Source organism: Podarcis muralis, chromosome 15 (genome assembly GCF_964188315.1).
Source record: "Podarcis muralis chromosome 15, rPodMur119.hap1.1, whole genome shotgun sequence".
NCBI classification, from domain to species: Eukaryota; Metazoa; Chordata; class Lepidosauria; order Squamata; family Lacertidae; genus Podarcis; species Podarcis muralis.
This window is the reverse complement of record NC_135669.1, coordinates 45,069,456-45,082,297: the sequence shown is the minus strand read 5'-3', so window position 1 is coordinate 45,082,297 and position 12,842 is coordinate 45,069,456. Positions and strand designations below refer to the sequence as shown.

The window sequence follows — 12,842 nt, the reverse complement described above, 5'->3', positions numbered from 1 at the left end:
CTTTAAGCAGAGGCTTGACAACCATATGTCAGGAGTGCTCTGATGGTGTTTCCTGCTTGGCAGGGGGTTGGACTCCATGGCCCTTGGGGTCTCTTCCAACTCTATGATTCTATGATTCTATGATATAAGGGGACATGACACAGGGCTTAGTCTGCAATCCTATGCACACTTCCTTGGAAGTAAGCTTGGCTTTGCTGTTGAAGCAGACGCTTCTGGGATCACTGCCAGGTATATTCCATGCACACAAACTATGGAGTACTGAACTCAGGTTTAGCTCTCGGAGTAACTGAATGCATGGGGGCCAGAGCTGCACGTTAAGCATTTGGCCCTCATAATAACACCAGAAGAGCCTGCTGGATCAGGTCATTGGCCCACTTAGTCCAGCATCCACTTCTCACAGTGGGCAACCAATGCAAAACCCACAGGCAGGAACTGAGCACAGGTTCCCTCTGGTATTCAGAAGCATCACTGGCCCAGACTGCGAAGGCAGAGCATAGCCATCCTGGCTGGTAGTCATCACTAACCTTTTCCTCCTCCATGAATTTGCCCAATCCTATTTTGAAAACTGGGAGAAAAGCAATGACAAACCAATGACAAACTTAGACAGCATCTTAAAAAGCAGAGACATCACCTTGCCAACAAATGTCCGTATAGTTAAAGCCATGTAGTGATGTATGGAAGTGAGAGCTGGACCATAAAGAAGGCTGATCGCCAAAGAATGGATGCTTTTGAATGATGGTGCTGGAGGAGACTCTGGAGAGTCCCATGGACTGCAAGAAGATCAAACCTCTCCATTCTGAAGGAAATCAGCCCTGAGTGCTCACTGGAAGGACAGATTGTGAAGCTGAGGCTCCAATATTTTGGCCACCTCATGAGAAGAGAAGACTCCCTGGAAAAGACACTGATGCTGGGAAAGATGGAGGGCACAAGGAGAAGGGGACAACAGAGGACAAGATGGTGGGACACTGTTCTCGAAGCTACCAGCATGAGTTTGAGCAAACTGCGGGAGGCAGTGGAAGACAGGAGTGCCTGGCGTGCTCTGGTCCAGGGGGTCATGAAGAGTTGGACACGACTAAACAACATCAACATTTTGAAAACATCCAAGTTGGTGCCCCTCACTGCTTCCAGTGGGAGGGAGTTCCACTGTTTAACTCTCTGCTGTTCATAGAGTTGGAAGGATTGTCTAGTCCAGCCCCCTGAAATGTAGGAATATGCAGTCATCTCATACAGGGATTGAACTTACAACCTCTAACCAGAGGTTATACAGATGGCACCATGCCCCATCAAAACTTGCTAAAATGTATAAAGGCAGGTCACCAACTTGTTGGAGATGTAAGAAGGAGATAGGGTCATACTATCTGTGGTGGACCTGTGCAAACATATATGATTTCTGGAATAATATCTACAACGAACTCAAGAAACTATTCAAATTTACCGTCAAAAAAAGACCAGAGATTTTTTTATTAGGAATATTGCCAATAGAAATTTAAAAAATATATATAAGACCATTGTTCATGTATGCAATCATGGCAGCAAGAATACTTGTGGCAAGAAACTGGAAAAGCACCACCAACGATATCAGACACTTATGACAGAATATTTCCAACTAGCAAAACTGACGGGTAAAGTCAGGGGAGCTTTAAATCAGAAAACATATGGAGAATGGAAAATATTTAAGGAATATATAAGATTCTGTTGTACAAGTGATAACCATCTTAGCAGAACTTGAATGATACTTGTGAACAAAAATGAATGAAACGAATACGTTAGTGGAATATATGAAAAAGGATATAACACAAAGCTGTGCGACAAAACCGTGATAATAGAAATAGTATAATGAGAACGATTGGAAGTTTTAAGCAGAAATTTTTATTTGATGAACATGATTTTGTATAAATTTTGGGTTTTTTCTTATTTCCTTTGTCTTTTCTTTCTTTTCTTTTTCGTCTTTTTAACTTTTTCCTTACTCCTTTGTCGTGATGTTTTTTCTTCTGCATTGATTTTTTCTATACTTGCCTTGGTTGTAAATAATCATTTACGTCTGTATTTTAAACCAATAAAGATTTACCATGAAAAAACCAAAAAAAACAGCCTCTGACCAGAGAAGCTATCCTTTCGTCTGTCTCCATAAACGTGAGCTTCATGGCAGACTGCGGATTTCAACCTGCTTTCCCAGGTCCTGGTTCTAACCACTACACCACACTGCCCCTCTAAAGACAGGCCTCCTGCGTGTGCCCGAGAAGTTGGACTCCAGGAAAGCGCACCTCTCCGGCTGGACTCCAGGCTGGTCCCTAGAGGCGCTGCCCGAGGCGGGTACTTCAGTACCAAGGACAGCTCCCGCGCCCGACGGGCGCTCCCTCCTCTTCCCCCTCCCGTCTCCAGGTGCCCGAACTGCGTTAGGTGGCGGGGGGGGGGGCTGGTCCCAGATGTGAGCCCGCCCGAGGGGGGGGGGGGAATGACGCTGGTCGGTCTCCGAGGGGATAAAAGCTAGACGACCAGCCTGAGCAGCCGCAGGAGCCGCCGCCGCCACGATGGGCAGCAGGGAGCGGGCGCGCGTCCTCCGGGTGCCGCCGCCCTTTCTCTTCCCCGACGGGGCGGCCGGAGAGCGCGGGGAGCAGCCTGGTGGAGGAGGTGGGTTGCGGGACGCTAGGTGCTGGGGGGATGGGGGTGGGACCTGGAGAGGGGGAGGCTAGGAAGAAGCCGCCTCCCCCCTCCCGAGCACTGCCCGCCCCGTCTGCCTTCTTTCGCACCCCCAGGTCCCCGGACGGAGGGAGGCGGCGGCGGCCCCAGGAAGAGGAAGCGGACCACCTTCAGTCGGGGCCAGCTGAGCGAGCTGGAGCGCGTCTTCGCCGCCCTGCCCTACCCGGACATCGGGACGCGCGAGCGCCTGGCCGAGCTCACGCAGCTGCCCGAGGCCAAGATCCAGGTGAGCCCCGACGGCTCCTCCGCCTGGGGAGGGCCCCTGCCTCTCAATGCCCCTTCTCTCATCGGCTCCCTCTCCCCCCAGGTCTGGTTCCAGAACCGCCGCGCCCGCAGGATCAAGAGCAGCGCCGCGCCCCGCCGGGCTCAGGCTGGCAGCAAGCCCGACGGGCAGCCGGGATTGAGCGCCACGCCGCCGCCCGGCAGCGCCTCTGTCTTCCTAGGCTGGGAGGAGGAGGCGGCGGCGGCGCCCCCTCGGTGGCCGGGGAGCTCCGTCCGAGAAGAGGAAGAGGCCGCGGCGTGGACCGCCCTGTCGGGCCGCTGGGACGCCTTTCCTCCGCCTCGCACCTCCCTGGGGACCATCTCGGACCTCATCTACAGCGCCGCCCTGGTGGCCAACTTCGGGGACCTCTAGACGCCCGCGTGGGCGCGCCGTCGGGGAAGATCTGGCGCTGGGTGAGAGATGTTTGGAGGCTGGTTGGGAGCTGGGAGCTGCAAAAGGGGAAGGCTGGAGCAGCGTCTCTCCTCCTCTGTCAACCGTCGTTCCTTTGTGTAACAGGCCCCTTCCTGGGCAGGGGAGAGGGCTGTCTCTGCTGGGAGTCCAATTGTATCTGGGTGCCCCCCCTCCCCGTTTAAAAATGCACCTGGCCGCATTAATCTGCTGGCTTTTCTCCTCTTCCCCTCAAATCTCTCTTGTAACTCCAATAAAAGAGATGTTTTGTGATGTCCTGACAGCTTAGCCTGATCACTTTCATTTCTGATTTCGGTTGGGGGGGGTGCTCTCTACCCCACAGGCCTATCCAATATCCTTAAATGCAGAAGCGGGGGGAGCTCAGACCCCACAATCGCTTGATAATGCCACCTAATCTGCCCAGGGGAAAAAAATACCTTAATCTCCAGGGGGATCCGTGGATGATTGAACGACATCACCTAATCCCAGTGATGGCCCAGGGAAAAGGTCTAGGTTCCCATAGCGCCCCCCCCCGCCCCCTTCTGGGCCCAGCCAGCTGGAATGGCACATAGTGGCAATATTAATATTGGAGTGTGTGTTTCTGGCGAGGGCTTAGCGGACATCAGAACATTAATCAACGCTTCTGAGGGGCCTCTGACCAGCACCCGCTGCTTAAAGCCTCCAGGAGCATAAAGGACACAATGGTTTTGAGCAACTGTTATCCAAGGTGGGCGTTGTCATAGAACTGTAGAGTTGGGGGGCACCCAAGGGTCATCTAGTCCAACCCCCTGCAATGCAGAAATCTCAACTAACACATCTATGACAGGCGGCCTCCCGACCTCTGCTTAAAAACCTCCACAGAAAGAGAGTCCACAACCGCCTGTTGAACAGCTCTGTCAGAAAGTTTTTTTGTATTCTTAGCTGGACTCTTCTAGGGATCTAAAACGGGACGAAGCTCATACCGCAAGCCTCAAAACACAGTTTGTTATCCCATATATATATATTGGTCACCATTACACAGCAAATAGAAGACAAGGAGTACCTCCCTCTAAAATCCCTTCATCAATGAGAATACAGTGGTACCTCAGGTTACAGATGCTTCAGGTTAGCAGCAACAGGAGGCCCCATTAGCTAAAGTGGTGCTTCAGGTTAAGAACAGTTTCAGGTTAAGAACGGACCTCCGGAATGAATTAAGTACTTAACCTGAGGTACCACTGTATGTAGCCTTCCTCTCCCTCAGAACCTCCCCACACCTGCTACTAGAGAACTGCCTGAGTTGCAGCTTCAACAGATTCCGATCCGTTTATTGCACACAACAAAGGTTGATTTGATTTCTATACATTAAGACGACACCCAGGGGATGGCGGTTTGCGGAGGGGGGGGGAGCATCTCCAAACTGTCAGGGGTAGGACGCGGCCGTTCACGGTTGCTTGCCGGGCTTGGTGTAACAGCAAAATGGTGTGTCCCTTTGTGTTTGCCAAAGGGCAAAAAAAGTAGTCACTATGGGCACCCTCTCTAGCACTGCCAGCTCAGGTGGCCAACGCTTTGGAAACAGCAACCTTCCAGCTTGCGGGTGTGACAGAAACACGAGGGGAAATCTCCTCCTGTTGGTGTGAAGTTGCTATCCCCTAGTCCTGGACCCTTTGCAGCTTCAGGGCCTGCAGGAAAAAAACCCCAAACTACTGAAAACACACCAGATTACTTGTGCCAGAGAAAAGGGAGGCCTGTGGGGGAAAGGAAAAGCACAGAGGCCTCAGGGGAAGGAAAAGGAGCCGACTTGTCTGTAGCTGCAAGAGGAAGGAGTTGCGTTGAGAATGTCCTGTCCCTCCTTGGTAGTTTGTACTGGGATTTGCAGGTGGCCTCTGGGGGCCGAGCCCCACCTCCCCGGCCATGAGTGGGGAGCAGCAAGGATGGAGAGAGCAGGCCGAGAGAAAGGCCAGGCAGGAAGGGCTCCTTGGCTACGGCTCCCCCAGTTCTCCTTCCAGGTTCCGAACCATCACGTAGAGCTCAGCCAAGCCCACGACGGAGGCCACGACCACGGCGGACAGGACACGCTGGAAGGAAGGGGGGAAAGGAAGTCAGCTCAGCCTCAGACACCTCTGCCAGACGAGTTGCAGTTAAGAGACATCCTGCCTTGCTTCCGCTCTGGACTTTTTGGGGCGTCGGGGCTAATCTGTACCCTTGGGGGGGTTTTTTGCGTCTAGCATTAGAGTCAGAACCTTTGTTTTTTTGGATTCAAAACTAAAGGCTTCCCCTCTCCCCCTTTTACATAAAAATGCACTAGTGGAGGAATTGCAGGATCATAGAGTTGTGGAGTTAGAAGGGACCCCCAAAGGTCATCCAGTCCGGCCCCCTGCAATGCAGGAATCTCAGCTAAAGCATCCAAGACAGATGCCTAAAAACCTGCGAGGAAAGAGAGTCCATCCCCTCTCAACAGCTCTTACTGTTCTTCCTGATGTTTAGCAGCCATCTTCTTTCTTGTAACCTGAAGTCATGGGTTCGAGTCCTACCCCTCCTCTGGCAATCTGCACAGAATGTTGCTTAATGGTTGCCATTAATTTGATTTTAATTAATTTTATAATGAATGTTTTTAGAATGTTGGATTATTTTGATTGTTGTTAGCCGCCCTGAGCCCAGCTTCGGCTGGGGAGGGCGGGATATAAATAAAAATTTATTATTATTATTTATTATTATTACCCTCCAGAGCAGCAGAAAGCAAGCTTGTTCCCTCTTCCGTGCAATAGCCCTTGAGATATTTGAAGATGACTCTCCTATCTCCTCTCAGTCTCCTCTTCTCCAGGCTAAACATCTCCAGCTCCTTCAACTGTTCCTCATCAGGCTTTGACTCCAGACCCTTAACCATCTTGGCTGCCCTACTCTGGGCATGTTCCAGCCTGTCAATGTCCTTGGAAGGTTAAACTCTATGTTGTTCAAGAGAGCTGCCCTTCACCCCCCCCCCATGGAATATCCAGAGCTTTCCTTAAGTCTCTCCCTGCCCCCTGTATGGTCCCCCCCCCCCGGCCCAGCTGCCACTCACCGGTGCCATTTCCACGAAGATGTACTGGGAGCCCAGGTAGGTGCAGGCAAACGTGGCTCCCACAGTGACCAGGAAGTTGACGATGGTGACAACCAAGGCTTTGGTGGACCTCACTGGGAAAAGCAGAGGCAGAGTGTGTGACCCAGGCCCAGCAAGGTCCATTCCCTAAGGAGGGAAGGGAATCCCCTGCCCCTCTGAAATGAGCTTTGCCCTCCTCATTACCCCACTGCAGTGCTCCTCCTCGCCTCACAGGAAGCTGCTATATACTGGGCTAGAACACTGAAAACTTGGAACTCCCTGCCTGTTGATAGCAAGCAGTTTGCCTTCCCTGTACTCTCTTCAGCGCCTGCTAAAAACATTCTTTAGACAAGCCTTTTTAGTCAATTGTCATTTTAACTTTTGGAAAGTTTTAACTTGCGAATTTGGGGTTTCTTTTGCATTCAAGCAGCGTGTAAATGTTATGAAATAAGCAAATAGGGCCATCCAGTTCAGGATTGCCTGCCCTGACCGGGTCTCCAGGGTCTCAGGCAGGGCTTCTTTCCCAGCCCAACCTGGGGATGTTGTGGAATTGAACCTGGGGCCACAGGCATGGAAAGGGGGGGCTCTGCCAGGAACACGCAGCCCTTCCCCTAACAGCCCTCATGGTTCTGACCAAAGGAACTGGCTTTCAACAGGAACAGAGGCAGCTGCCATAATACCAGTTGGAACATGGTTCCCTAGAGCTTCGTATTGTCTACACCTGTTGGTCTTTAACCAGTCCAGACCCGAGACCCACCTCTGACCCCCAAACAGGAACGCTGGACCCATTCTTACTTTCAGTTTTAACTTAACAGTGCTGGAGTCTCACCACATATTACACACATTGAGGTACTGGCATGCTATTGTTTTTTCCAATATTATATGTAGTAGTTTGAACCAAGTGAACCAATCTTTCATTTAATACAGTGGTACCTCGGGTTACATACACTTCAGGTTACATACGCTTCAGGTTACAGACTCCGCTAACCCAGAAATAGTGCTTCAGGTTAAGAACTTTGCTTCAGGATAAGAACAGAAATTGTGCTCCGGCGGCGCGGCGGCAGCAGGAGGCCCCATTAGCTAAAGTGGTGCTTCAGGTTAACAACAGTTTCAGGTTAAGAACGGACCTCCGGAACGAATTAAGTACTTAACCCGAGGTACCACTGTAGTTGCCCAAAACTTCTGAACCCTTTTCTCTATGCCCTTGGTTGATACTGAGCAAGAGGACAAATCATCACCACCATTATGTCTGCCTTTCCTTAACAACAAAAAGCTTCTCTCTCACTTTCCATAACCTTCACCGCCTCCTTTCTTTCTCATGGAGTTGCAGAGTTGGAAGGGACCTCTGGGGTCATCTAGTCCAACCCCTAAAGCCAGAGTCCAACCCCTAAAGCAGCACACAGCTAAACTATGGAACTCCCTGCCACAAGGCATTGAAAAGATGGCACTGAAAGAGAATTGAGCAAATTCCTAGAGGGCTATTAGCCAGGATGGCTATGATCTGCCTTCACTGTCACAAGCAGCAATGCTTCTGAATCCCAGTTGCTGGAAACCACAGGAGAGGAGAGCTGCTCTTGTGCTTGAATCCTGCTCACCTGTTTCCTACAGGCATCTGGCTGGAGACTGGGAGAACAGGATCCCGGACTAGACGGGCACTGACCTGATCCAGCAGGCTCTTCTTAGGTTCTTTTTATCTCCTCAAACATTTCTACCCTTTATCTCAGCATCTTCTGCTTTCCTTTCAGCTGCTGCTACTATCACCTCTCTGTCTCCCTCTCCCTTTCCTTTTTTGCTCTGATCTTCCTTCCATCTTTTTTTTTTATTGGTCATTTTATTTACATAACATAAACCCCCCACCAACACAAAAAACCACCCTCATTAAACATGAACATAACATACATAACATAGCATAACATGTTGCTGTTGTTTAGTCGTTTAGTCGTGTCCGACTCTTCGTGACCCCCTGGACCAGAGCACGCCAGGCATAACATACAACATAACATATAATACAAACAATCAAATAAAAGACTTCCTTTATCCTGTATCTGGCCTCCTTAATTACTTCTTATAAGCTGTTTCCTTTATGAATAATTATTAAGCTTTTTCTAATTATAACTTAAATATCCACAAAGTCTCTGCAGACATGAATCGAAAAAAAGTCCAGGTATGTATTTTAGGGCACTGTTTTGGGAAGTATTCTCTGCATTTCCCCCATGCTTTTTGAAACTCTTGTCTGGTGTGATCTCTAAATGCCTCTGTTAATCTAGCCAATTCAATATACTCTAACAGTTTGTCTTGCTATTCCTTTTTTGTTGTTGCTCTTTCTTCCATCTTGTGCCGCCTTCCCTGCCTCTTCAACTCCCTTCTCTCTGTGACTCCTGCCCCCCACAACGTCAACTTGCCTGAAATTAAAATGAGCAGGATTTCTGGGAAAAGTTCATCCCCCTCAGAACCTAACATAGGGGGCAGCTGCACTTGGTTTCCCCTTTTTTGGATGATGAAGCTTGAAGAAACTCCTCAGATTCTCCCACACTGAAGGGACACATTTTCGTGGTTCTAAAACCCTCTTAGTTTGCAAAGACTTGTACTTTATTTTATTTCTTAAGCGACTAAATAAAAGCAAAATTCATTCCAGAGTCTACTCATTAAGAAAGTTGATGTGAGTTTTAATCTGTTCCTATTGTTAATTTAACTTTCAAAAAGTGCTTACTGCTATTTTTTCTTTGTGTTTTCTCCTTTTTTTGTAAACTGCTTTAAAGTTTGGTTTTTCTCACAATCAAATGGTGTATAAATTTTATGGAATAAGTTTCAAATCAAGACTGAAATACTAAAGCTGCTGTCTTGTGCATAATTACTTGAGATACGTCCCATTCCAATGAATGGGCCTTACTTCTGAAAAGACATGCATAGGAGCTGCTATCAATTTAACTAAGGTTAAATTGGGAGTCTCCTCTCCCCTTCCTGCAGTTCCCACCCCACCCTTTCTGCCTCCTTTAATGCATGCCTTACTTTCCCTCTCTCACAACCACCCGTCCATCTGTCCTCTCCTTGTCTCAACATGCCACCTGCTCTTAACACAGAAACCCACCTTGCCTTCCAAGGTCAGCCAAAGTGCCGTATCGGTTCAGTTCCTAAAAGAAAGAGGGAGAAGAGTTTGTTAGCTTCTTACAGGGCTTTCCTCTGTTCTGCTTGGCAACGAAGCAGCTTCAGGACCAAGGCAAATAAAGGCCTTCCCTTCTTCCCAGGTGTGGTGTGAAAATGTCACCGAGGCCGTCAGATATAAAATGTGGAGCTCTATGACCCAATAATTTGAATTATGGTGCTGGAGGAGACTCTTGAGAGTCCCATGGACTACAAGATCAAACCTCTCCATTCTGAAGGAAATCACCCCTGAGTGCTCACTGGAAGGACAGATCCTGAAGCTGAGGCTCCAATACTCTGACCACCTCATGAGAAGAGAAGACTCCCTGGAAAAGACCCTGATGTTGGGAAAGATGGAGGGCACAAGGAGAAGGGGACGACAGAGGACAAGATGGTTGGACAGTGTTCTTGAAGCTACCAGCATGAGTTTGACCAAACTGCGGGAGGCAGTGGAAGACAGGAGTGCCTGGCGTGCTCTGGTCCAGGGGGTCACGAAGAGGCGGACACGACTAAACCAACAACAACAACATGACCCAAATCCCACGGCAGAAACTACAGTAACTGCGCTAGTCCCATCACATATACTTAATGCTAACCAGAGATTAGCTGCCTATATAGCAACTATGAACAGGAAAATTGGAAGCTGCCTTATACTGACCCAGATCTGTGGCCCATCTAGTTCAATACTGCATACGCTGGCAGAGGCTCTCCAGGGTTTCAGGCAGGGAGTCCTCCCAGCCCTATCTAGAGCCATTGGGGGTTGTACCTGGGACCTTCTGCCTGCAAAGCAGGGGCTCTACCACTGAGCTCCGGTTCCCTCCCCAAAGGAAAGGTCCTCACCCTGAAGCTTAATCTTTATTATGTTCATTTGCTTAACACAAATTCTTAGTTCCAGAACCCCAGTGCCCTTCACTGAGGGTCTGTATCCACATCCACCAACCCTTCCTCAAAGCAGAGCCGTATCACGTAGATGGCTTAAGTAAGATCAGGCTGATCTTTGCTAAGGGTGGGGCAGTTCAGGTTTATATTTTCCCCTCACCTGGCAGTTGATGTTCCTTGTTATCTTCTTGTATTCCTCGTTGGCTAGCTGGGCCTTGATCTTCTCTAACCGGGCTACTAATTCTGGATTCTGAAACAGAAGACAAACTTGCAATGGAACAGCAATTTCACTGTTTTATGCCAAATATTTGTTGGGAGAGGGAGAGATTTAGGCTTCCTAAGATACATGTAACTAGAGATTTCTGTGTGTTTGGAGATGCAAAGTTATCTCCTTATCAAAGCCTTTTATACATCAGAAGCCACAGAGATTCCAACCACCTAGTTATTTTTATTAAAAAGGTAAGTGCTTCATACAAACCCTGGGAGGCTTTTTCTCTTCAGGAAGGAAGATCTCACTGCCTTCCAGCAGTTCATGAAGATATACCTGAGAACCTAGGAGTAAAAAAAGGTGTGTCACCAATAAGAATTCTGGGTCAAAGGAATTTGAAAGATATAATGTTATGCACATAGGAAATGGCCTTATCGTAGGGCAGATTCTTTGTCCGCTTAGGCCAGTACTGTCTGCTTTGACTGGTAGCTGCACTCCAGGGTCTCAGGTGTGGAGAAGGTTTTCACCTTGATTCTTTTAACTGGAGAATTTAGGATTGAAGTCCTGCCCTTCCACATGTGCACAGGAGGGAAACCATTTCATCCTCATGACAAACCTGTACGGTAGGACAGTCTGAGAGATAGTGACTGGCTCCAAGGTCACCAAGCAAGCCCTTCATAACTGGTTGGAAATTTGAACACTTGTATCCTAACAAGCCTGTAAGGTATGGTGAAGATATGGTAAAGGGTCCTGCCTCTCTCACCCCCCACCCTTCAGTCCAACACTCTACTAGGGCACCACATGGGCTCTGTTTCCCTTTACTATTCACCCCCATATCGATGTATTTTGTTCCCCAATAAGTGTGTATACCATGGCGCACCCTATGCTATGTATGGTGTAGTAGTGTTTTGAGTGTAGAGTCAGTGTGGTGTAGTGGTTAAGAGTCTTGGGCAGAGAAACCAAGCAGATCAAGGTTCAAATGCTGACTCAGCCATGAAGTTCACTGGGTGGCCCTGGGTCAGTCACTCTCTCTCTCTCTGTCTAAGCAACCTCACAGGAGTGTTCTGAAGATAAAATAACCAGGGTGGGGTGGGGTGAAGAACCCTGTACGTTATCTTGAGCTCCTTTATGGAAACACGTGACATGAATACAATTACAGTGGTACCTCGGGTTAAGTACTTAATTCGTTCCAGAGGTCCGTTCTTTACCTGAAACTGTTCTTAACCTGAGGTACCTTAGCTAATGGGGCCTCCCGCTGCCGCCGCAGCACAATTTCTGTTCTCATCCTGAAGCAAAGTTCTTAACCTGAAGCACTATTTCTGGGTTAGCGGAGTCTGTAACCTGAAGTGTATGTAGCCTGAAGGGTATGTAACCCGAGGTACCGCTGTAGATCTATATGCAGGTGCCCCTTCTAAGCGTTAGTTAGTTTACTGGAGAGGAAGCACACAGGGGGTGGAGGAAAGAAGGCAGCCTCTTTCGGACAGGGATTAGAGGGGGCGAACTGCCCCTCCGTCTCGAAGGTCAAAGATCACGACCCCTGCCTCAAGTCCCGGGGGGGGGGGCTCTCCTCACCCGCCTCCCGCAGCGCTCGGTGGAGCTTTCGGACGAAGTGGAAGGACACGCGGGGCTCCTCTTCGGCCAGGGCCGCCTCCAGCTCGGCCCGCAGCTCCTCCGGCAGCCGCTGCGCCTCGGAGCCCCGCAGGAAGCCCCGCAGCGCAGGTCCCACCTTCAGGGAGGACGCCATCTTGGAAGTGCCGCTGGTCATATGACCGCTCGGGGCCTGAAGTGGGCGGGGAAGAATCTGACTGGGGTTACCGCGGCAACCCGAAGAGGGAGGTGAACAAAGAGGGAACAAAAGGGAAGAGTCGCCCTGAGAAGCATATTCCGGGTTCACTCCGCGGCCAAAAGGCGGGCAAGAAGCGCTCCGAATAAATAAGCGGCCTGCGTCATCCAAAGCTTTCTGCAAACTCTGGTCTATTTCCCGAAAACACAAATGTTTATAATTATTTAAACCCGCGTGGGGGGGGGGAGTGAGGAACAACCCCGGAAACTGCCTATTCGGGCTCCTTCTACTCGTTCTTATCTCTGTGGGGAAGAAAGCGGCGCCGAGCGAGTGACCCGGAAGCCTTCCCCTCTCTATGGCCTACGCGCGGGCCAGAGCGACACCGTCCTCTCCGCCCCTCAGACGA

At 49.6% G+C, this 12,842-nt stretch overlaps 2 protein-coding genes across 3 annotated transcripts; one reads left to right on the top strand and one right to left on the bottom strand.

The window, feature by feature from the left end:
- The first annotated feature begins 2,531 nt into the window (after positions 1-2,531).
- SEBOX (SEBOX homeobox) lies at positions 2,532-3,651 on the top strand. Its single transcript, XM_077919827.1, has 3 exons — positions 2,532-2,564; positions 2,651-2,926; positions 3,008-3,651. Exons 1-3 carry the CDS (start codon positions 2,532-2,534, stop codon positions 3,332-3,334), a joined length of 636 nt encoding a protein of 211 aa, XP_077775953.1. The 3' UTR covers positions 3,335-3,651.
- A 613-nt stretch (positions 3,652-4,264) lies between these two features.
- Positions 4,265-12,833, bottom strand: VMA12 (vacuolar ATPase assembly factor VMA12). Of its 2 annotated transcripts, XM_028707987.2 has the most exons (6): positions 12,226-12,673; positions 10,924-10,997; positions 10,606-10,695; positions 9,514-9,556; positions 6,408-6,520; positions 4,265-5,424 (listed from the first exon to the last, which is right to left on the bottom strand). In XM_028707987.2, the coding sequence occupies exons 1-6, from the start codon at positions 12,416-12,418 to the stop codon at positions 5,329-5,331; spliced, it is 609 nt and encodes a 202-aa protein (XP_028563820.2). In that variant the 5' UTR covers positions 12,419-12,673; the 3' UTR covers positions 4,265-5,328. The 2 variants fall into 2 exon arrangements, with proteins under 2 accessions (XP_028563820.2, XP_028563821.2); XM_028707988.2 differs by lacking the exons at positions 4,265-5,424; positions 6,408-6,520 and adding an exon at positions 7,314-8,981 and having other exon boundaries at positions 12,226-12,833.
- Positions 12,834-12,842: the final 9 nt, after the last annotated feature.